The following is a 25,236-nucleotide window of genomic DNA, read 5'->3' as shown; positions in this document are numbered from 1 at the left end:
CCAGCGCCTGAGGAGAGCACGAGGGCTGTTTTCTGGGTAGAATTCACCAATGCAAAGAGGTGAAAGCCGCACAACCCATGTGGTTGGCGGGAGTGGGACGTGCCCTCGGGATTTAAAGGAGGTCTTGCTTTTCAGTCTCTCTCTCTCTCTCTCCTCTCCCTTTTCCGACTCAAGTGTCACCACAAATTTTGGAAGGCGAGCCTTTGCACTGTTGGAGCGACCTGAAGGTTTCATTGTGACTAATGCTTGTGTGTGTGTAGGCACCGGCTGAGACACGGGAGGCACGGCCTTTCTGCTGGGATTAACCCAACTAGTTTGAGAGCACCCAACTATTCCATCACTGGTCATTTGATGTGTGGCTTCAGATGAAAAAAAAGGAACAAAAATCAGGGCCAGGTACATTTTACACCTTTTAGATTTGAGTTGAAATTACTGGTCCTAGGATTGATATTTGCAAAACACCGCAGGTGGGGAAGGATTAAGATACAATTGTATGGTTTAAATCTATGGATTCATTACTCAATCCAGGATGCTTTGGAATAAACTACCAAAGAGATGCTGAAGAGCAGTGGAAGATGCCAGAGGATTGTACTCTTTGTGTGTAGGAGAGCTCAGCTCAGAGGATGCTCCAAGCATCCAGAGAAATTGCTAAAGCTTTTTTCAAAGGTAAACTCTGTAACTATTCTATGGTTCATTTTCTTTCTGTGCACTTTTTTCTGGGCAGGTGGAGGAGAAGGAAGTTGAGACAGGCAGGGAGGAGAGTGAATAGTGAGAATGTGCTTTATCTCTATGAAGAAATGAGATCGCTTGTGTCTGCAGGATGTTTTGTACAAAAGCACCACCTCCTGGTAAAACCTGACTTTTCATTATTAAAATAGAGTTCTCGACATACAGTTCACATACCATTTGCTAGGCTGGAGTTACTGTCTAGCCCTAGAGACACAGTTTCAAGGGTTTTGGTAGTGAGTATTTATACAGGGGGAGACTGAAGGCAGCTGGAGGCAACAGGCCTCTTGGCCTCAGAAGCTTTTAAACCCGAAGGATGTGCAGGATTTTTACTGCAAGCAAAAGAAGTACTGTGATTTGGAAGGAATTTTTAAATATTTAGAAGAAAAAATTCAAGTTGAGATGTGGTATTTTCAATTATTGAAATATTCCACTTTTTATGATATATCAACTGGGGATTGAGCTTCACTTATGCAACATTTACTATTACTTCCATGAAAGAAAAAATGTTGTTTTCATCTGACAGAGTTAAAATGGAACTACATGACTTCAATATTGAATGATATCAGCTGCTTTCACCAGGAATTATTACAGTCTTTAATAATGGATGGATCTTGCTAGAAATAAAGTAGGATGTTCCACCTTCAATTGTTTTTATGCACCCTTCATTCCTATACTGATACGTGTACCAAATTTGCAGCAAATCCTTTCAGAAGTCACAGAGTTCCTAAGTACTAGCCCTCAGAGTAGCAGAGGTAGGCATTTTTTTTTTTTTAAAGACGGCATTTTGTTTACTTTTGTAATGACTAAATTAACATATCTATAAGAAACTTCAAATATCAGACTTTGTCATTTCAATTTAGTTTAATATTCCACTCATTTCCTAAAAACTTGTTGCAAATAATCCAAAAAGAATAAAAAATACATACAAGGTTGGTATTTGGGTTTTATTGTTTCTTTTTTTTTTTTCTTTTCTTTCTTTTTTTTTTTTTTTTTTTCTTTTCATTTCCAGTGACCTTATTTTTAAGTTGCTTAGGAGACACAAGGACTTCACCCGGGAAAACAGGCTGTAACTTTAGTAAGGTCAGCAAATAGTACTTAATAGTATTTCAGAAGTGAACATGAGAATGCATCTCTATAGGCCTTTTTTTAAATTTCTTGTGCAGGCTTATATAAACACCTGGCATACAAATTTGGGACAGTTAAAAAAATTCTACAGGTTGATCTAAATTTTGGACATTTTTTGTAAAATGAAAAAAAAAATTAAGTAATTCTGGCAGGTCAAGACCAAATTTTTGAGGTTTAAAACAACATCAATATATTAAAGCAGTCATAAATATATAAAAATATTTTTCTCTTTAGTGTAGTCTTTTTCAGCTACAACTATTTCCGAATTTTAATGTTTCTTTGATGACTATAATTTACTTCATTTCGCTAAAATTTTCTGGAACATTTTAGTGAGAATCTCATCTCAGGTAAAATGGTTAATTACAAGGGAAACCTGCAGTTGCACATAGATGTGAGTGGTGAAATAATACATACTTTGGTGCAGTCCTTAGACTTGTATTCTAAACAGAGGATTGATCTCTATTCAGAAAAGAAACTGTATAGTAAAAAATGAGAATTCTGTCTGCTACAACATTATTTCTTTTTGTGTATTCATGTGAGTGAGTGGAGAAACAGCTGCTTATATCTGTATGTATCAATGTATATTTCATACTGTCACTTCATATAGGCTATTCTGGTCCAGTCATGTCTCATTTTCATCACTTGAGACCTACGCTAAGTTCACTGGAAAACAAACAGTTTTGGAATATGGAAAATCCACAGAGAAAATAAAGCAAATTACTTCAAAGAATTGTTTATAATTGAGAGCACTCAACAAGTGCCATGCACTCCACTCATGTTGATTTAATCACCTTTTTTTTTTTTTCCCCCATGTATTGCATGAAAACATTTTGTTTTATATGGACAATTAAGAAAATTAATGTTTTACTTTTTTACACAGCAGTTCCTGTTGAGACCAGCATGGTGAAAATGTGATGTTTGTTTAGAATAAAACAGCCACGGGGGAGAAATGCTGATTCCCATCTGGGTTGAACACAGAGCAACTATACAGCTTTGCCGTTCAAGGGGTGGGAAGCAAGTCAGGACACAAGGAGCTTACAACTGGGCTTGTTCCTTGCTGATGCCAGCGAGATTAGCTCTGTGTTTGTCTCCATCTATTCAAAACTCCAGCTGGTTTGGAAGCTCAGCATGCAGAGGTAGAGGTGCAGGTCTGAGCAGGTGGGGAGTGAGGACATGAACATGCACCAAACAGGTTTGTACAGAGGGAACAAAGTGTTCTATGGAAGGAAGGAAGAGCCTCACATACCTTTTCTTTATACCCAGACTTCTCTAAATCAGTTTACTTCCTCACATCATACCATTTCCCACCATAAATAGAAATAAGGAAACATTGAACATTCACTGCAAAATTTTGTTAGGTACTTTTAGTTATGTGCTGGTCTGTAGCTGGGAGAACAGAGGATACTTCTGACTTGCTAGCAAAGCAGCCTTCCTCCCTCTTTTCTGTTTTTCTTTCAGGTAAAAATAAAGTTGTTTTTTTTTTTTTTTTTTCCATGCTTTTGATCAATGCAAAAGCAGAGTAAGAATTTCTGTGCCAAGATATTTTGATTATCTCTCATAAGTTAATGTCTACTCTTTAAAAAGGAATTTCTAAATGAAGAGTAATATGAAATTGAACTATTGGAATATCTTATTTACAATAGTGGTATAAGAAAAAAGGCTCCACCCTGAATATGTAGGGCTTTTATTCAAAACAAGGAGGTTGGCAGAACTGATACAAATTCACAAAACATGATATCTATGCATCTAAATTTTTCAGTAAAAATGTTTCAATGAAGAATATTTGCCCATATCTAGCTATGACTATTACCGAATAAAAAATAACTGTTGCTAAGTAGTAACCTTGCTGTGTAAGAGTCACAAAACCAGTCAACAATATTAATTAAGTCAGTCTTTTCTTTTTTTTTTTCTTTTTTTTTTTTTTTTTCAGGTGGGTAGAAATTTCGAGGAACTTATTTTACATAAACAATGAAATGCTGTTTCTATATTTGCATTTGTATTTTAGGAGAGTTAAAATTTCACCTGTGGATGATACTTAAGGAAGATGATATTCTGTCTTAGACTGGGAAATATGGATGAAGGATAATATTTTCCATAGAATGGACTTGTGCCCAAAAATATTTAGATCATTTCTTTACATGTTTGGAATGGACTTCCCCTCTGGTTAGCAGCAATTAACTTCTGGTAAACTCTTTGGTCCATGTTAAATAAATAGTAACCCTCTCTGTAAGAGACACTGCAACAGTATTCAGACAAAATCCCAAAGTTTTTAAAGGGACTGCTTTTCAATAGAATTTGTCTTAAAGATGGTTCTGATAGTGCTGCTGAAATTGCTGGGGAGTTTGAGCGAGCTAATAATGTGTAACCCTATTCTAGTCTATTAGTAGCCAAACTCTTCTGCCACGCACTGAGGAAGCAGAGCTGTTTTTCACATTTAGGGTTCAGTGAATAAAAAACCTGCTGGAGAACTAATATGTCTGTTCCAGTAACTGTTTTCTCACAGATCTTTGCAGCCTACGGTTATCGACCAGCATCTCACAGTTGCCAAACCTTTGCAGTATATGACATCACTCAGCACAGGGATCTGGGTTGTCAAAACCTTTCTGGATATATTTTGTCAAATACCTGGACATGAGTATAATTTTCTGTGATTTTTTTACTATTCCTGCAAATTCTAGCTTAGCTTGACATGGACTGAATATGTTCTGTATAATTTCAAGTTTTTCAAATAATCCAAGTTATCAGAGGTGCTTTTGCATGGAGAACTCAGTGACTAAAATAAAATAGAGAAATGCTTATGATTTTCTGCAGCAATAGAAGACTTCTCCAGAACTGCCAGCAAAGCAGCTTTCATAGCTGAATTAATTTACAAATAGCTGGAAGAACAATAATAAAAGTAGCAACTCAGAATGTATCCACCAGCCACAGCCATTACACTTTGACATTTTGTGATATGAATTAGAAACAGATGATGATGTGTGACATATCTGAAAAGGCATGTAGTTAGTTTAGGATTTAATTTTTACTTTTTTGGTTAACCAAATAGCCTTACTACATTCTTTGGTACACCACTGAAAACAATCAGCTTATTGTAAGCTTATTGATACCTAACATGTGAGTTTTCTATTTATTTGAGACTTTATGTCTTTAGTTTTACAGTTAGCCTTAATGTTGCCCCAGAAACAGTGCAAACTCAAAAACAAAATAGAAGTGTAAGAGAAAGGTATTAAGACTGTTTTTTTCTAGCACAACAACTATTTCAATGGTATGTTTTTATGTAGTTAGTATCTATATATAGTTATTTATATAGAATTGAGGTTTAAACAATTTTGTTTCCTCAGAAACACTTGTATAGCTGTCCTTTAAAAACCAAATCCATCTGTATATGGTAAAGAAATTACAGAAAGTTACAAAAAGTGGTCAGATAAAATAGAAGGAGAATTTTGAAGTTTGAGCCACATTTATAGTACTAAATATTTTCACACTATGACAAACATCCTGAAAAAAAAAAATAATCAAATCGTGCAGATGTGCAGCATGTCTTTATGAAAAAAAAAAAAAAAGGAAGTTACCTTTCAAGTAATGCATGAGAATTTAATTTCTCCTCGTAAGTACACTTCAGCTGTATTCAATTCTTATAATAAAAACTCATAAAATTCCAGCATGTCTATCCATACGTCGGGCTATGTATGGTGTGCTGGTGAATGCCTATGGCCTCACTCAACAGAAACTGCAGATACCAGGATTTTTGAAAACCATAGTCTTAAACTTTACTTCAGTGAGCCAATAGGTCACTTTTTTTTTTTCATTAGGTGACTTCCTTGTGTGTATTTTCACGGTTTGAAATAATGATTTAGCAGTGTGCTTTGCCAGTCTTGATCAAATGCCTTGCAATTAGCCACTAGAGGGCATGAACGGGAAAATGGCTTCAAGTTTTGTGAATTTACAGGTTTTAGGCCTAATTAAGTTATTTGCTTGCAGAAAATATTTCTGGAGAGATAAAACTGGAATGTCAGGCTTGAGCAGAAGGGAGTAGGTGATTATTATATAAAATTAAGACTCAATCTCAGGTAAACTGTTTATGTCACTCTTACTTGATTTAAAATATTTAGAAAAAATTGAAGTTTGCTGTAAATGTTTGTGCTACAGTAACTGGAAATAAAAAGCATAAATGGCAAAATACAGCAGCAGTATAATATGAGTGTTTAGTTTGGTGTTTAGTAGTGAAATGAAATACTATCTAGAGAATAAAAGAGTAAAACATAAACAGCAGACTTTACTACCCTACTGAGAAAATGTCACGGAGACAGAATATTTCAGTTTCGCCACCTAGCAAACTTCTCACAAAATAATGTAGTTCCAGTTTGGGGAAAAAGAGCTCTTACACACAGGAAATATGTGCTGATAGGTTCTCTTGATACATTTCAGATTTGGGATTACTGGGGAGATGGAAGTCATTATAGAAAAATATAGAAAACACTGCTTACCCCAACTGACTGAGAGCAGACGGTGGCATGTTATGTAGGTGTTGCTGTTGCCAGCCAGTCACAGAACCAAGATGAAGAGCACTGGCTGTATTAAACCCAGAGAGAGATGATATATCTGCACTACTCAGAGAATATTCTAGATGTGAAAACAGAAAAGACAATAATTAAAAGAGGATTAAGGAGGAAGCAATTAAACAATAACTAGCAACATAATTTTCACGTTACTTTATAAGCCTTTTAATTTTAATTACACCAATCACATTAAATTGCAGCAGAAAAAGTAGACCTTCCTCTTCCCTCAACTCATTAAGTCAGGAGCAAATAATGCACTAATAATTATTCTGCAATTTAGCAGGGCTTTTCTGGATCTGGAAGATCCAAAGCATTCTTAGTCTTTATATCCACCATGCTACAGCTACATCCACATATCTACAGATGCATTCTCACATAGTCAAAGACTTAAAAACCATAATATTTTGGTTATAGTCTTTCTTGTACAGCTCAGCAGACAGCCTGTCTTCAATAGGAGCACTGGATCTGTATGCCAGCCTGCCCTATACAGCAGCAATGTGCAATGGGAACTAAAGGATCCCTGAAGGCTTCATTTTGAGCCTCTTCCAGATAATTATGTGACAGTCTACAAAGTTACTGATCTCTGTTTCAAAGCCAGTGAAGCTGCTTGCTCCCACTACCCTTATGACTTTAAGAAGGCGCACTCAACTACAGAAAGTTACCTGTGTTGCTAAAACTACTAAGAAATGTCTTTTAAGTTACATCTTTTATTTTATTTTTTATTTTTTTTTAAATTAAATAAATGGAAGAAAGCTATCAAATCAGTTTTTCATTTGAACAAAGCAGCTAGCTTTAAAATAGATATGTGTCAACTTAGTGACAGATACAGAAGAAGTAAATGCAGTGCAAGAGTGTATCAGCTATGAATTTTCCAGTTTCTCCCAGTGAACATTAGCTAATTAATTAGTACTGAGATAGACATTTGTCAGCTTCTTAATCCTTCCCCCACTCTTTATATTTTGCACCCATACTTACCAGTACCATATGTTGTTGAGATGGCTGATGGGTATCCTCCCATCCCTTGCCCTGGTAGAGTAGGAGTTGCTACGGAAACCACTGGAGTAGCCAATGACTGAGCAGACTGGGAGTTATTTATCCTCTGATTCTTTTAAAGTAAGTAAAATAAACATATTATTAACTAGTTTTAAGTCAGTTGAGTGTATTAGCTTTCTGGGTATGTTTTGTGCATGAGAAATACAAGCTGATACAAATTTCTGGAAATTAATCATTTAACATGTGGCTTTTATGAACTCTGCCAACCCTATCATTTACAAGCCTTCAAGAGACCAGTTGTCACCATAGTAACCCATTACATCAGTATCTCCTAGGTAACTGAACTAGTAAGAAGTAAGATTGCTTTTATTGTGGGTAGAAAAGCAGATCCAGTGAAAAACTAATGAAATATGTAAACTCTATTCCCATTGTTTCCTTTTTACTCAAATGGGGACTAAAAAAAAAAGTTAAATAAATAAATAACAACCACAACACCCAACCCCCAAAAAGAACCCAAACCCAGCCCTGCTGGACTTACTTCTTTGGAAGTGCAAGGCACTTCATAATTGCTGAACAATGAACTCATTACCAGCAGATGGGGCTCTGACTACTTCGTTTTTGTGCAATAAAGCAAACTTCCAAGTCCGTTAGGTAGCACAGCAGTTACTCAGCTTTTAACTCCGGGGCACTAAATGTTGCACTGTAAAAACTGCACTAGAAACTCTAATCCTGTGGGTGGCAGAAGAAAACGACTGGAGTGCTACCACAAAAATATCGTGAGGCTGCACCGCCTTCAACAGCTCAAGTTAGAAGAAAACTTTTTTATAGCATGCACAACTTGAGTATGTGCAACAACTGCACTTGGCCTTCCATATAAAAAATTACTATGACCTTTTTGTTCACAACATAGTTAAGATAAAGTTTTCTGCTTTATTTCAACCAACACCTCACCTACTCAAGTATCAATCATACAAAATAACTGATTTTCTTTTCCTTGTTATTAACATGAACATCACTACCACTTACCAGAAGCAGATCAACATCCTCAGACTGAGTGCATAGGAAAGGAGCATTAAAAATTAGTGAATACAAATATTTACCAGGATGCAGATTTCTAGCCTAGGGAATAGCATTTTCTGCTAGGGGCAGCAAGGTAAACACTTTCTAAGCATAGTCTGCAAAAATAACACTTCATAGATCTCTTCTTTGTCCTTCTAATGGGATGTTTGTTTCAATGGTGAGGACAATCTATCCAGTTTTCAGCACAAGACTTTCTCTAAGAATTCATTATTTCTTTAACAGCCCCAGTGGCTGCAGACTGTGTTGCTATACCTGATATCAGGAGACCTGATCATGCACAGAATCCCTTGGAAAGTATCAGTTTTAAGGACCTTGGAATAAATAATTTGATGCAGGCAGCTTGTCACTGCCTTGGTCGACTTCCAGCGTTGCCTTTTAGGAGACTGTTACTTATCCTCTCAGAAGGCAGCATCGCATTTATGGGAGGTTTATTTTGATGTTCAAAGTTAATTTATTATGTGTCAAGCTGAACTAGCCACCTTGGAAGTTGTTTTAATAGTGTCTGTTACATAACGGAAAAATGTGATTACAGTGTCACTTAAATTGACCACCAAGATCCTTTTTTAAATTAAGCTCAGTTTTAATGTCAAATCACTCATGAAAGATTTACTTGCATCCACTAACTGACTTTCAAAAGGGAACTACAACATACGCACATGACACCTTCACAATTCAGCCTCCTAGCTTAACAGTCTGTCTAAATTTCATCAATTTTGGCAGGGCATACAGAAGTTTCATGATCCTTTTTATCTTACTCTACTTAGTACCTCATCATTACAAAATTTGGCCTTTGGAGCTCAGAGTGATAGAGCTCAAATTAATGTATTTGTAGTTAATCTGCCATCTGCTCAGACTGTGTGGCTAAATATTTAAGAAAAACACGGTAGATGAGGAAAACTCAGGGTTACATTCAGCCTTTATAACAAATCCGGGAAAAGTCCTTCCAGCTACTAGGAAAGACTGCGCAGAAGCTGAGACTGTGCAGGATGCAGTTCCTATTTTGCAACTCAATAGGAAAAAAAACAAAAAGGGAGGAAGCAAATATGACTTCATAAAAACAATCAAACAGGCTCTGCCTACATCCTCAGCTCGATGTCAAGACTAAAGGTTAGGCACCAAGACCATACAAGCAAGACCGTGGAATGTTATTCTGCTGATTTTAGTTGCTTGAGCAGGCCTTGAAATTCCTAAATATCTCTTATCTGAAGGAGATTTAAAAAGAAAAAGCTTTGAAAATGCATTACCACTGATGGCATTGTGTTCTTGCTGCCAGGTGGAATAAGCACGCGGAGATCTGGTTTACGATTGTTCATTCCCAAATTCATTGGAGGCGGAGATTTTGCTTGCATATTCTTGTTCAAGTTGCCAGGTGAGACCAGCAGACCTGGTGAGTTACGGGGGTTGCCATATCCATTTCCTGTTCAGGTGAGAAAAAGAAGAAGGAAAAAAAAAAGAAAGAAGAAAAAAGAGAGAGAGGGTTATAAACTCCAATGTATTTCTTAAGACCAAACACTAAAAACGTCAAAAAAAACCCCCCAACAGTGATGGTGAATACCTGTGTCATGCAATATGTCTTTACAGGAAAACACAATACATGATATATTTGGAACAACTGGTCTTAAAATGCAGCTGATATCTCAGTGATGTGCTGAAATAATTTCATTATGTGACCCTGTTTAGAGTACTATGGTATATAGCACAATGTATTGTGCATTCAAAGCACCGAAGATCTAATGTTTGCCTTACAAGAGCATGAGGACAGTCAGACAATTTTATGGCTTAGAAAAATGTCAAAGCTATGCTGTGTTTTCCTGACAACTACAGAGGATTCTGCCTTTCCTGACTCAGCCCTTTGCAGGTCATGATTTTGTTTTGTGTTTAAACAAAGGATGAGTATAGCTAGGCTATAATTTCCAGAAAAGGCAGGGGGAGGACTAGGAAGATACTTAAGTGTTTTTTGGCTCTCTTCACCACACTTTTTGGACCTGATTCTGTCAACACTAAAGTCAATGGGAGCAAGAGCATAACCTTATTTGGAAAATACCACTGTATCTTTCATCCTCATCTTTCTGCTCCTTTCTGCAGGCCCCAGGAACAAATCCGACAGGCACACAATTCATTTGCCTTTTTCAGAAAAGGGTTTCCTTCTCTCACCATGTAGCACTGACAACTGTGTTATCTGTAAGGTTACTGACCACTAAAATGAGACCTTCCTACTTCATCTGCCTTATTTCACCTCTTATCCACACAAAGTCTGGGGAAATAGGTGACCTTTTAGTGTAGCCTTGAAATTCCGCCTGCTTGGCTCAAGAGAGATGCAGAAAGATTAACATTTCCTTTGTTGTCCCAAAAGTCAGTGAAGAACTCAGTATCTCACTTTTTTTTTTTTTTTAAATTTTTTTTTCCCCACACCTGAAATGGGGGTTGCAGCCCTACAGGACATAAATGGATTGTAGAACTAAGTCGATAAATTCTATGAGGTAGGCACAGAAATAACGGTATGTGAAAGTAAATCTGCCTGCTAGTGAGGATCACGAAATTAGTCCAAGCTTGACCAAAATCAAGTCAGGTTTTAATCCACATGGTAATTGTATTAATCAGATGAGAAAATCCAAAGAAAAAAAACAAAAACAAAACACACACAAATCTGTTAAAGGCTATTAAATAAAAAAACCAACAAAAACAGGCTTTGGAAGGCTCTGAACTGTGAAGACCAGGCTTTGTGGGGTACCTTTAGTCCCTGGCCTTCCCTGGCTTGTTTATTCTCATGCTTTTTATTACCATGATCTCCCAGGCCTTTGCAAAAAGTAATAAAGATGAAAACTTAAAAGCACTCAGATCACCCCAGAGATTTTGTGTTAAAATACTTTTCATAGTTAATCTTGTTGTTTATTTCCTTAATAATATCTGAAGTGTAATGAGGTAACAGAAGTTAATGAAAAGAGTGTATTTTACACTTATCAAACTAAATTAGCAGAATACTGTCAAGAATTTTCCATTTTGTGTCAGTAGGCTTTTTTTTTTTCTTTTAAATTAATAATTGCTCTCATCATGGTTTTGCTCATATTATGCTCTAATTAATGCTATGTGTTACTAGAGGCAGTGAAATTAGAAGTGGTATTTGAATACACACTATTTTCTTTTATAAACTGCAGTGCCTTGATCTTTTACAAACTGAATACAAAAAAACTAATGATGTGGAGAAGATATCAACAAAAGAAATTGAAGAAAAAGTAGAGTTTCTCTGGTGCTGGCTTCATACAGGAGCTATTTTACCAAGAGGAAGTAAAACTGCCACATGAAATCTGTTGCATGACAATTTCTCATCTCAGAGAGTGAAAATGAAGCTGTTTGAAGATGCAGTGTATTTGGTTTTAGTTCTACAGCATGGCGCCTAAGATATTTAACAAAACAGTATGCACTGTAATCTGCATTTTTTTTTCTTACAGCTGTGATTTTTGCAGAATAGAAACCCTTAAAAGAAAGAGATCCTATTTTCTGCATAAGATATATGTAATACAATTTGCTATTAGCAATTTTTAAGAGAAAGAATGTATCTGTATAATGCCTCACTCCTCAAAACCTTTTATCTGACCTTTATACTATTTACCTACTGATGCAATGTATTTGGACAGTGATAACATTTCTTACATGTATATTTTTAGAACACCAAATTATTTTTAAGCCCTATTGCAATCTTCTCTTTACCAGTAGATTTCTGCTGTACATGGCATACGATGCCAGTTAGCATTTTGGAGCCATATAATAACCATTCCTCTTTCCAGCCACCAAACTGTTATTCTTTCAGTATAATGTGGATTCAGGAATGCAAGACTGTGGACCTTAAACCAATGATACAGAAACCCATCATTTGAAAATCAATGATGAATGCACGCATGTGGTTTACAGTTAAGAAGAGTCTGCATTTAAGCCAGCTCTCTAAACCATATCCTCTTTACCCAGAAAGCTGTAGCCTGCTCTGAGGCAGCTGTCCCACCTTCAGATAAATTCACCAGAGAATGGTCTCATTTACATTCAGAGGCAAAAAAATGTATAAGACTTCTAATATACAAATTAAACCTTCCTTCTTCCTATACTTTAAAATTACACTCTGCCTGGACCATTATCAATTTAGATGTGACTGTATGCAGAACACTGCATTCCGCTATCCACTTGAAAGCACAAAAATTATATGTCATGTATGAATGGATTTCCTGATTATAGATTATAAGAAAATTAAAAACAGATGGATTTTAGAGCAAGTTGGCTTTACATTTTTATTTGGTTAAAAGCCATATTTTTGCTGGAATAGAACATTTTTAAACATTACAGATATAACTTGTTATGTATAATGAAAATAAAACCAGTAGATAGACAAGTTTTAAAGGGCAGAATTTGTAAATTTGCAGTATTTTCAATTCAATAAGTTATCAGATAATTTTTTTCCCTCGTATTGTTTGTTGTATTGACTTGAAAGAGCAAAAATATTTTACACAGAAAAGAGCTTGTTTCTAGACAGAACTAGCAGAGAAGCACGTGTCACGAAATGCAGTGCCAGACTTTGTATTTGGACTAATGGCAGAATATAAAGATAAATACTTTCTGAGCATAGAATGCTCTTCTTGGGCATGTTCCCACATTCTGCATTTAGGCACAAGTGCCATTGACTTTAGAAGGAATTCTGTCCAAGTACAGACTGGATGATTAATCCCTGCAATGTTACTTCTTAAAAACATCTAGAAAAGTTATTTTTGTTCACCAGTAGTTATTCAGTCAAGAGGAATTATTAAAAAAAAAAAATTATTTACTAATAAGAAACTATTATTTGAACTATGTTAAAAATGAATGTTACAAATGAATCTTAATTGGTCACTTCCATGTTTTAAGAATTTAAGGGTCCAAGCAGGGTGTAAGTTTATTCAGCACAGGACAGAGAATGAAGTTTACTTCTCTTCTTTCATTCCCCATTAGTAGCACCTGTACTTCACATGTAGTTTTGGTCACTGGTGTTATAGCGGTGGCAAAGTGGCTGCAATTCTTGTTATTCTCAGAGTTAGGGCAGTAATTCTATACTGAGCATTTAAGTCGGGAGATGTAAAAGGGAAAAGGAACACTCCAGCCCTTCCATTGTCTTCACGGCTTCCTCTGGACTCTCTGCAAAAGCTTCATGTCCTTCTTGTTCTGGAGGCTTCAGCACTGGACCCAGCACTGCAGGGGGGTCTCACCAGAGTGGAGCAGAGGGGAACAATCCCTTCCCTGGCCTTGCTGGTATCACTGCTGGGCATGCAGCCCAGGACATGGTTGGTTTCTGTGCTGCTAGCTTACATTGCTTGCTCATGGTGAGCTTCTCATCATCCAACACCCCCAAGTCCTTCTCTGAAGTTCTGCTCTCAATCCGTTCTCCATCCAACCTGTACTTTAGCTTGGGATTGTCCTGACCCATTTGCAGGACCTTGCACTTGGCCTTGTTGAACTTCATGCAGTTTGCACAGGCCCACTTCTCAAACCTGTCACTGTTCCACATCCTGAGGGACAGTTTGTGAAATATCAGCTGCTTTTTGGACTGAAATACGATGAAAGTATTGTAAATGCATAGACATTTGGAAGAATGAGAAGAGAATGGGGAGAAAACTTTCTCAACAACACCATGTTGTAGCTTTAGAAGCCAAAAATTCAGAAATAATGTAAATAAAAAAGCAGAGATTTCCCACAACAATATAAGAAAAAGTTGATATCCATCTGTCTTTCTAACTCAACTCATTCTTGCCATGCAGGTTGTATAATTGTTAATGGAAAATCTTAGCTTTTTAAGTTGAAAACTATGTAAAGGGCTCTAATGGCACTACAGTTATCATATGCAGGTAAAAAAGACAGTATTTGGGTCTCCCTAAAATACTGCTAATAGTGTAGGCAATTTAGGTGTTCATGAAGACCACCTGCACTGTAGCTGCACAAAGCCAAAGGCTACGCTGTGCATCCCATTTCACAATTCTGGGTGTTAGCAAGATCTCATTCTGGAAACCAGGCAGATCTCTGCTGCTTCCTCTGCAGTGGAGGTAAACAGTCTCATCAAATTTCCCAAGGAAAACAGTGTGTATCATCTGCTTATTGTTGTGACTTCTCTGTTCTGTGGCTCACATTTCTGTTTTGCTTTGTCCCTGGGCTGGTTCAAGTACTTAGGCTCAGATCCCATTTACTGAGACAGTAAGAGTCTTACTGCTAAATCCTCTGTTCAGTGTCATTAACAGTGTGTCATTAACATTTAAGTGTCCTCTAACCAGGCTTTCAGTTCCCCTCACCAAGTCTGATTCAGACCCTCACTCATGGGCCAACATCCTGGCTCATTCCCTTCCCCACAGGGGTGTCTGATGCCTGGTGCTGGGTCTGCCCTGCTGGCCCCTTATCAGTCCTGCTCCCTAGCGGGGGCAGTGTGATGGCTCTTCCCTGCCAAGCCCTGCTCTGCCTCCCTAGAAGCCTACCTAGGAACCTCTGCTGCTCCTGGCTGCCTGCTGCCCCCCAGCCCTCATGGACCCTGGCACCATGTTCCTCATCAGGAAAGAATTAAACCCCAACTCTTCAGTACTTCATATCGAGAACTGCCAGCTACCTTAATGAACTGTTTACATGGATAAAGTAGTCAAAGTTATTTCTAACCCTTGGGCTAGTGCCATATGAAATTTGGAACATCCTTACAATCTGTTCTATGTGGAGTATTTGCAGGTGCACACAGCTACTTCTGGAAAAGGGCACGTGTAACCCATAAGGCAGCAACTGGGCTCAGATTTCCTTCAGGACAGAGGTCGTGCTTCTCAAGCAGAAGTGGGAAGCAAAGAAGTGGCTCTTTGGCTGCCAAGCAGTGCAAAACATGTTGCAAAAAGTGTTTCTGGAAATCTAAGGACATGCCATGAATCTAGGAGACAAGAAATATGAGTTTTTTTGTTTTTTTTTCCTTTTTTCCCCAGCCAAATGGAGAAATAGATTAGTCTATTTAGATGTAGAATCACAGAATCCTAGGGGTCAGAAGGGACCTGGAAAGATCTTCCAGTCCAACCCCCCTGCCAGAGCAGGATCAGCCAGAGCACATCACACAGGAACGTGTCCAGGCAGGTTTTGAATGTCTCCAGAGAAGGAGACTGATGGAGAAGGAGAGACTATGATAACAGAAACCTGACCTGTGCATCACAGACCATGACACTTCATGCAAATACTTTACTGCTGAGTAAAGTGCATAACTAAGTACATGGCAAACTAACCTGATCACCAACACCGCGGTTATGCTTTGTTGCTATAATAAGATCTATATTTAAATGCTTCTAAAGTATTTCCTTGCACTAAGCATTCTCCCACTTTAGTCTAGGAGCTAACACCTTAATAAAATAAATATAAAGGTGGCCCCTGACTGTCTGGAGAATTACCCTGTGGCTACCCACATAAGGAACTGTGAGAAACCCTTCAAAATATTCCCTATTGCAATTATGTTTCCCAAGCTGCAGGCAGATATTTCAGCACATCTCTGGACTCCTTTCTTGCAGTCTCTGCAACAGGGGTGTGTCACATAGGCTGTAAGGGTCTGCTGCAAATTATACAGTGAAAGAAGGGGGAAGGCTCTTTCTGCATCAAGGATTATCATCCTTATTCCTCCCTTTTTTTGCTTAGCAAAGAGACAGAGCAATAAATGATGCATGTCCAGACCCTCGTTGTGTTTTTTAAATTTTGCAGCACTGTTACTATTGTCAGTATGCTTATGTTGTCTGATCATAGCATCTTACTATTTGCTTTAATAATTATTTAAAGGCACTCCATTTCAGGAATCTCAGAGCATATTGCTTTAATGAAGAAATGCTATATTTTCTTACATATATTTATTTCTGATTGTATTGATTCATTTATTTCCACTCCCACAAGGCTGTTTTCTTCTAACACAGTTATTTCAACAGCTATCCTCTTCTCAGTACACATATGTTCCAAGTTAACCTGTTTGGCTTAAAGATCCACCTAATTAGCACAGTTACTAAGTTGTAGTTATTCAGAGAAATCACTTCAGAAAATCATACAGTGGTCTTCAGTTTTGTACTACATGTCTGCAGTTCAAACATGTGAGCACTGCATGATGAGCACCACAATTACATTCCCCTGTGTGATCATTTTTTAAGGTCCGAACAAAATTTCAGGAACCATAGAGTCATTTTAAAGTGTCTTGCCACTGGGAATGCAGTGATCTTCCACACTAAAGTTTAGCCTAATAGGAGAGGTCAACACCAAAGATCGCAGAGGATTTTCAATGGTGCTTATCTGAAATTTACTTTGTGTAAGAGCTTTTCTGAAAATCTTGCATTGGGGCTGATCTCTTAACATGTGCAGGAATTACAAATCTCACCTGAGACAACCCCCTCTCCAAAATATGTTTTCAGGACTTAGATGGTTTCTTATGTTTATAAGTTAATTCTTATTCCAGTAAAGCAATTACATAATGCATTCTGGAAGCATGTATCTTCTTTCTTCTTGCATTCTGAGAAGATAGCTCCTCCACTCTAGTTGTGTTTTTGCAAAAAAAAAAAAGGAAATTTTTTCTTCTGCTTATATAATCTGTTCTCCAGTCAGCAAATAGGAAAAAACCTGCCTTATATCAGAGGGAAAAAACTGTATTACTGAAAAATACAATCTTTTCTGAAGATACACAAAAGAAAGATACGAGCCTGGGATGAGAAGGGGACTTGTCTCTCCTCTTGACTGCCTGAGCGAGTCTTTCACAAGTCATCTGCTTTTAACAAATTATTTGCTAATGAAAACATAATTCTCTTATTTGGGTGTTTGAAACAAATTATATTTTTTGGGAAAATGCTTTAAAAATGAAAAATATGTCAAGACAAGACGTAGTTCCAACTATAAACCAAACACATTTAATGACATACTTTTTTGCTTCCTGAAATAATTTTTTAAAATAACTGTTAACTTTTTTTTTTTCATAAACAACTAGTTAAAGCTAGATTCCTGATTTTTGTTAAATGCACAATTGTTGAAAAAATTAAGAATTCAGAATGTAAAATTCAATGTCAGGAAAGTTTCAGGGCTGTATATATTAAATACAAATTTTTAACTTACCATTGTTATTAGAGCAGAAGGAAAATGTTTTCCACATAGATAATACTACTTAGCTTTGTTTTGAAATTCAAGTAAATATCAGTAACTAACTCATCCCTGTCTACTCTGGCTCTTATTTCTGGCAGGCTCTCCCAGCTCTTACCAGAAGAAAAATCAGCTTGCAAGAGATTTGAAAAACATGGAATTTATGGATTGAATATCTTATGGGAGGATCATGTTAGAAGTTAAAGAGCAAGGATCACATTAACTTGATACTGCCAGGAGCTTCCATGTGTGGCTGCAGACCCAGCTTGAAGAGGTTAAAAGCATTGCTTGCTTTCTTCTTAGAGCAAAGGCATTGCTGCATTCCAGATCCAGGAGGCATCAACTATCTCTTTCAGGACCCGGGACAGGCATGAAATCCAGATGTTTGCTAATTTGCAATGCCTTCTTATATTTTCTGAATTTGAACAAGAATATGGATTGCAGTGTGCAACAGAAGACAGTGTGGTGTCTTTAATGAGCAAGAATGCAAAGACAGAATAAACAGTGAAATCCCTGCCTCACGGAAGTAAAGCATAAAATTACCCCAGACTTCAACAGGAAATGGATTTTATGTAAAGAATCCAAATTATTCCTGAGGAACGTTTGAAACTCTTGTCATAAAGGAAAAGAAGTCAATCACGCCTGTCTTTAAAATCCCACTTACAAAGAACCACCGTTTGTATGACTCACTTAATTGTTCAGTGCATGTGAACTTAGGGCTCCCTCCCTTTCTATCCTTTCAAGCTGTCTTTTTCTAAATACAAATATTGAAACACTGTTGATTAGAAAGATGATGAGACAGAATAACTAAATAAATTACTAAATCCACACTTACACAAAAGGTGGAAACCTAATAAAGGCTGAATTTTCACAGATTTTCATTGACGTTTATTCAGAGTGTGCTTAGGTGGACCTCTTCCCTGGTGTAAGGTCTCATGAGCTAGCTGAAAATACATACATCCAAACTTTGTGTATGACAAGCATTGCAAGATTATTTTCACACCACCAGTAGCATCTATACTTTCAAACTTATTCTCAAAGTTTCACTGATGTGACTTTTACCCATAGGAATAAGCTGCATGAAACAGATCAGTTGCTTAAGGCAGAAATACGACTTAATTTTGGAAAGGCCTGTGTTGACTGCCTGCACAGAGATGAAATTCAGTCACTGTTTGGTAGACTTATTTTCTTCATACGATGTGCTAGAGCTGTCAAAAAAGTTTCAGTGCTCTTTCTGCTTTAAAACAAATCTCTTACCTGTAGGTACTTTCCTTAAAACACAGGGAATAAATAAATAAATAATATTAAAAAACCCCAAACTATATATATATATCCTCCTGATACGGAGGAAAGTGTGGGGAAGGAACACTACATGGCATAATATGAGAGGAAAAAGAGAAGAGAAAAGGAGAGCTGTTATGTTTCTCATTTCTTTTCCCTCTCCATGATTTTAAGCCAACCTGCCAATTTATGAATTCTTATTGTCTGGATTTGGCACTATTGCGCCACAAACTCTGTTATGAATGACTCCCTGTTCTTTCTTTTGGACTGTAAACTTCCTTGGACAGGAACCACTGTTTACTATACTGCTGCGGTGCATCTTGCCCAATCTTTGGATCAGAGGTCTGTGGGCAACTGCACTCATGGAGTAACAAGGGAAGGGCAATGACTTACCGTGCTCTCCCTGGCAAACTCAGTCCTAACAGGTTGCCCATAAACTGTGGTTTGGGAATCATTGTTCTAAGCTCACTTGTTTGTTTAACATATTCCACACTGTAGCTGAAGAATTTATATTCTCTTGACTATGCCAAACAAGATTGCAAGGCATGGTGGAGAATATTTACATAACCTTTCAATTTTTAAAAAAATTATTTTTAGTGCTAGTTTGCATATTTATACTTATAGTTTCAAAAGACACTAATGCAGTTAAGTGACCTTGAAATCCTTACTTATTTTTGCTACTGCTTGTAGATCTATTTCGTATTTGGGCAGATTACTTCTTTTTACTAAATTAGTAAACCTCTGTTTGTTTTGGTTGGTTTTGTTTTGTGTTTTTTAGAAGATACAATCCAGATTGCCTTTACTCTAAGGATTTATAAATTAAAAATCTCTCCTTTTACATACACTTCTGCATGGCTTGAAATACTAGCAGAATATATAATATATTCAACCACACTCGGTACATGACCAAGAAAAGAAAAAGGGTCAGGAAAGCACTAGCAAATTATGATGCTGGCTGGCAGATCCAGGACCCCAGCCCTCTGAAAATGAGAAGGCAACTGCTAGCTTGTGGTTAATTTCCATGAGGAAATGACTAGCTGCTCATCTATAGGTAAGTATAGGACTCAGTTATTAAAGACATGGGATGAATGCTTCAAAATGCACTACTGATCTTTTAATTTCCTAACAATTTTAAAAAACAAGTTTAAAGGTAATTTGAGGGTGCTTGATTTGAAGAGAACTAGCATGTAGTCTCTCTGATAGCATTTGTAGAGCCCCAACAACTGTTGAATAACTTGCTCTTTTAGTTTAATAGTAATGTCAAGATGGAGGCAGTAGAGAAATCAACTAGTGAGAAAAAAAATACAGAAAGTGAATAAAAAATTAAAGCAAGTATGTTTTTTATTGTGCCCATCCTGGATTTAAAACTTGAGATAGATTTTTTTCTTTGATTCTATTATTTATAGTAATTTAAAATATAAAGAAATGATGCTGATGTAGATGGGCTTATCCCATTCAAAATAAAACTTAATTATAAAATACAAAATGTCATAATCTGAAAACTACAGAAAAATAATAAAATATAACTAAATCTAAAACTATAAATCAGTTTAAAAATCAGAAGTTTAAAGTACAGATGCAAAGATGACCCCAAATACTGTTGCATTTTGACTTTAAAACTATTGAAATATTTCAAAAGATGTAACCTTTTATAAGACTTTCAGTGTAAATATTGAACCACTGAATTAAACTAGAGTTCATGTAATTTACAGTGCTAAAACTCTGTAGACATCACTTGTTTCTTTATTAAGTTGTTTTGCTAAAGACTCCACTCCCTAAAACTGAAAAGAATATCACATAGTTCTTTTCTGTAAACAAGTATGTCACTCAGTCTTCATGTTAGTTAGGTGGTAAGCTAAAATACTTTCAGAGAATACCAGTCTTGGTTCAGATATTTCTGTTCTCTTTCAATCAGAAGCCTCTGGTTTCAGAGACATTACCCAAGACATTGCTGTGTTTATAATTTAGCAAATATACTAAATGTGAAGTTCACTCCAATTTTGCTGGCAGATTATATTATCACATGATAGAAAGCATTCAGTCAGTGTTTGGCTAGGGACAAATTTACTTTAACAAACCTGAGATAACTTTGGGTTAACTTAAAAATATTTAGTTGTGTAGGATAATAAATAAGTCAGCTTTTTAAAGTTCTGTTTATGTCTTGGGTTGACTCCCAAGGTAAATTGTGGACGTTTTCAGGGTTATTACTTGAAATAATCCAAACCAATAAAAGAGCATACTTCCTAAAACAAAGACTTATCTTTTTCCATTTCTGATACTGCAGGTATCATTTAATTTGTTGTAATGTAATTTGTGGAAATAGTGGAGAAACTGAGGCTTGGTATTAGTAATCAAAAGTAGTTTCATTTTATAATGGCAGAAATGAAACTCTTTAGACACTTCTTCTTGGAGTATGTTATTTTGAATATATGCTATTTTTGGACACTGCAGAAAAATGCAAATTCATAATGCTCTAGTTTGGCCAGAAATATGAACACCAACATATTAAACCACATGACTGTGCTACCAGCTTAGAAGAAAACACAGAGGTCTCTGTTTCTTGTGAAGAAGGATGAACAAAGAGAACTTTTGATGTTTATTCTCCTGCACCCTAAAGAAAGAGGACTGTCCAAAATAGTGCCATTGTGGAATGATGCAACTAAGGCAGAGGATTCAACCTCATAGTGACCTTTTAATCTTCCTTGAGCCCTGTATCAAATTCTTCCTACTGCTCTGCATTTAAGAGATTTAGAAAACACTTCTTTAATGGTGTTTAAAGCTCTTATTGCCAGATAAAGAACAAAGACTATTCATACGATTAAATATTTATGATGCATTCCTAGCAATACCCCTCATATATATGCCCCTCAAATCAATTGTCTACTCCAAAGTTACATTGCTTGAGAGCTTAATGCATAACACTGCATGCAGGAAATAAAAATTCTTAAATTGTAAGTAAATAATCAAGCTATTCCTGTTCTCATATATATGATTTAAATATATTTACAAGAAAAAGTGTATTTCAAAAGAATGTAGATTTTCAACAGAGGTATCGATATATAGATTTTAGTAAGCACCAAGATTATTAAGCCAAGTGCATGTGTTGGCAAACTTTTATTTTAGTACATGCCCTTTTTAAAATAAAACATTGACTTATTTACTAATTGCTTTCCAGCGTGCTTTTAAATGAACACGGAAACCAGTTAACAAGGCAATGATATTTCTTCATATGCCAGAAGAGGGAGCCCCTTAATAACGCAATCAATTTCCTATCCGAGTCTCTCAGTTGCCATTCCTGAAGTTTCTGCTTTACATGAGGTTAAAGTGAGATGAAAAGCGAACGCTGCCAGAACGAATCTTTCTTTAGCTGTGTTTCACAGGCTAACAAAAGATAATTAACAAAACTGTAATTTTCTTTCATGCTTTCTTTTTCTGAGAACAAAGGAGACTAATAGCAAAGTTCCTGTGGTCTGCCTTCCCTACTCCTAAATTAATAAAAAATTGACCCCTCAAAACTCCAGCCTGTGTTTAAAGTGCCTTTCTGATACAATGCTGTGCAGCTTGAATTTTACTACACACGTAACACACAAACATCTGTGACTCATCTATGCGTGAAGATAAAAGGGGGGTGGTCCAGTGCAGGCTGAGAAGAGCCAAGAAAGAAAAGATCACTATACCCAGATTTTTTTTACAAGTAATTTTATGAGACAATGTCAGAATTGGCATTTATATCAGCCTTGGTTTATAGAACACAGAATAGACCTTCCAACTATTTTTCCATACCGTTCTTTTTGAGGGCACTTAACCCAGTAAAATTGGATATGCTCCATGTTTTACCACTCAGCTTATTTTCCTCAAACATATGTGTTTACTTCTCAAACTGAAACAGTAATCTTGCCATTGTCTTTTGTAATCTGTATTTGTAATAATGCAACATTGCTGACATTGCTAACAAACCACTGAGTTTACTGAGCAAAGGGGACTACTCTGACAACATTGCTTTGATAACACAGACCTTAGCAAAGTACAGTTCTCATTAGTTCTATGGGAGCAGGACTAAAAGGCTAATCTTTTTTTTTCTGCATGGATGTTTTGAAAATCCTTTCCCTGTTGTGCACCAAAGCACTTAAGCAAATACATAAAAATAAGCTTAAGTTAATTACTGATTATTTAAGTAAATGCAAACAGATTTTGCTGACTAGCAGTGGTCTTAGAGCAGGGGCTTGAAATCAAATCTGTGCTCAGCAGATTGAAGTCTAATGAGAGACTCAATATTGAAATCTTTACTTAAGCTTAAATTCCTAAAACGAAACCCCATTTCCAGTAAAGTAAATGGAAAAAACCTCCCTGTGACTTAAAAAAGGAGCAGGGTTTCTAACACTGGCCTCAGTAGGAATTTTGTCTGGACAGAGCTATGCCATGGACCTGAGAGTTTTTACAGAAAGGCTAATGTGAAGGAAAGCAGAGTATTTGTATCTGTGGAATTTGTTGAGGTGCAAGATTTTTCACATTACTGAAAATAAGCCTCTTCCTACTAACAAGAGAAGGACAAATACCAGTTCCCCACCCCCTAAATGTGGGAAATAAACCGATGCTGATTACCTTCTAATATCCCACCTCCAATATGGAGCTATTTTAGGACTCAGACTTTGAAGGAAGTCCTTTGTTCACTTAGAAAAATAAATATAAACTATTTTCTCTTTACCTGCACTGGTGCCTGCACCGGTTGTGAGGTCTCCACCCATCAGGCCACCTAGGGGGTTGAAATTAAATACCTCAAGTGAGCACAATAAATCATAACAGTCAAACATTCATAACATTTGCTTTAACTTCAAGTGGGCTGCTCCAGTATACACCACAGTTTTCCTCTGGTTTTATAGAATTATAGAATCATAGAATACTTAGAGTTTGAAGGGATCTTTTAAGTTCATCTAGTCCAACTCCCCTTCAGAGAGCAGGGACATCTTCCACTAGATCAGGTTACTCAGAGTCCCATCCAACCTGGTCTGGAATGCTTCCAGGGATGGTACATCTACCATCTCTGGATAGCCTATGCCAGTGTTCCATCACCCTAATTACAATAAATAAATAAATTTCTTCCTTCTATCTAATCTAAATCTTCCCTCTTTTAGTTAAAAACAATCATCCCTTGTCCTATCATTACAGCTGCTGCTAAAAACCCCTTTTAAGTATTGAAAGATGACGGTTACGTCCTACTGGAGACTTCTGCAGGCTGAACAACCCCAACTGTCTCAACCTGTCCCCATAGCAGAGGTGTTCCAGCCCTCTGACAGTTTCTGTGGCCTTATCTGGACTTATTTCAGGTCCATGTCTCTCCTGTGCTGAGGGCTCTAGAGCTGGACACAGTGCTGCAGTGTGAGGTCTCATGAGAGCAGAGTAGAGGGTTAAACCACCTCCCTCAACCTGCTGCTCAAGCTTCTTTTGATGCAGCCCTTTAGCTTGCATTGGATCAGATGCATAGTCATAAAATTGCAGTGTTTAGTGTTACCAGCATGAGACTTTTCCCTTTAATGGACAAACAAAACATGTAGTACACAACATCTATCTTTTTAAAATTTTCATACTTCCATGGCATATGAAAAACCAATTATATTTGAAAGTTATGCATAGTAGTTCTAACTAACCAATTTTAGTTCACTAATGGCCCAAAAAGCAAAGGTTTCTACATAGAATTTGAAGGAAGAGACTGAAAGGTCCTGCACGAGAACATAACTCAGAAGCTATAATATATATTTACACAGCTTTTCATTTTAATTTCCTCAACCTTTCACAGACATTTGCTCTAAGGATTTTTAAACCTTCTCTTTGCACTTGGGAACCTCATATGGTTGTTTGAACCCAGTGTACTTAAGGATCTTGAAGTTGCTTCAGCCAGATTGAATGAACTTAATCCCCAATTACCCTATTCAGAGGTGAGCTCTCATCATCACCAGAGCAAAGCACAGCCTCTTGCTATACAAGGCACTCAGCTACAGAGCTTGACTAACATTTACCCATCAAGGAACTTGTGAATGCATAAAAGATAATAAATTCTGCGTTCAGCCTCCAGACTGATGATTGAACTAACGAGTGTCCTATTTTACTGCCTTCAACTTGTTTGTGTTGGCTACATTTTCTCCCCTGCTTCCGTAAGCTTTATGTTATAGAGAGTTCTTGCATGAATTAAGTAGACAAGCTGCCTTTTTATGAAACAGCAAATTGTCTGCCCTTTTATCCTTTATCGATTTCCTTTAATCTTAGTCAATATTCAGCTTTTCCTAGACCTTTTTTTTTTTTTTTTTTTTTTTTTTTTTTTTTAATTTTTTTTTTCTAATTTGGGAAA

The 25,236-nt window shown here is 36.8% G+C and overlaps 1 protein-coding gene across 5 annotated transcripts in view; it reads right to left on the bottom strand.

The window, feature by feature from the left end:
- The window catches only part of MEF2C (myocyte enhancer factor 2C), a 122,969-nt gene that overhangs the window by 493 nt on the left and 97,240 nt on the right, over positions 1-25,236 (bottom strand). For 3 of the 5 annotated variants that reach the window (XM_009997826.1, XM_009997828.1, XM_009997829.1), the window contains 4 exons: positions 23,599-23,646; positions 9,731-9,903; positions 7,389-7,518; positions 6,342-6,477 (listed from right to left, as the gene is read on the bottom strand). In XM_009997826.1, the coding sequence (XP_009996128.1) occupies positions 6,342-6,477; positions 7,389-7,518; positions 9,731-9,903; positions 23,599-23,646 (487 nt within the window). Of the gene's footprint in view, positions 1-6,341; positions 6,478-7,388; positions 7,519-8,432; positions 8,457-9,730; positions 9,904-23,598; positions 23,647-25,236 lie in introns of all 5 variants that reach the window. The other 2 variants (XM_009997827.1, XM_009997830.1) reach the window with 1 other exon arrangement.

The sequence above is a fragment of the Chaetura pelagica genome, unplaced genomic scaffold, assembly GCF_000747805.2.
Source record: "Chaetura pelagica isolate M959 unplaced genomic scaffold, ChaPel_1.0 scaffold84, whole genome shotgun sequence".
Taxonomy (NCBI): Eukaryota; Metazoa; Chordata; class Aves; order Apodiformes; family Apodidae; genus Chaetura; species Chaetura pelagica.
This window is presented reverse-complemented; position numbering and strand designations above follow the sequence as displayed.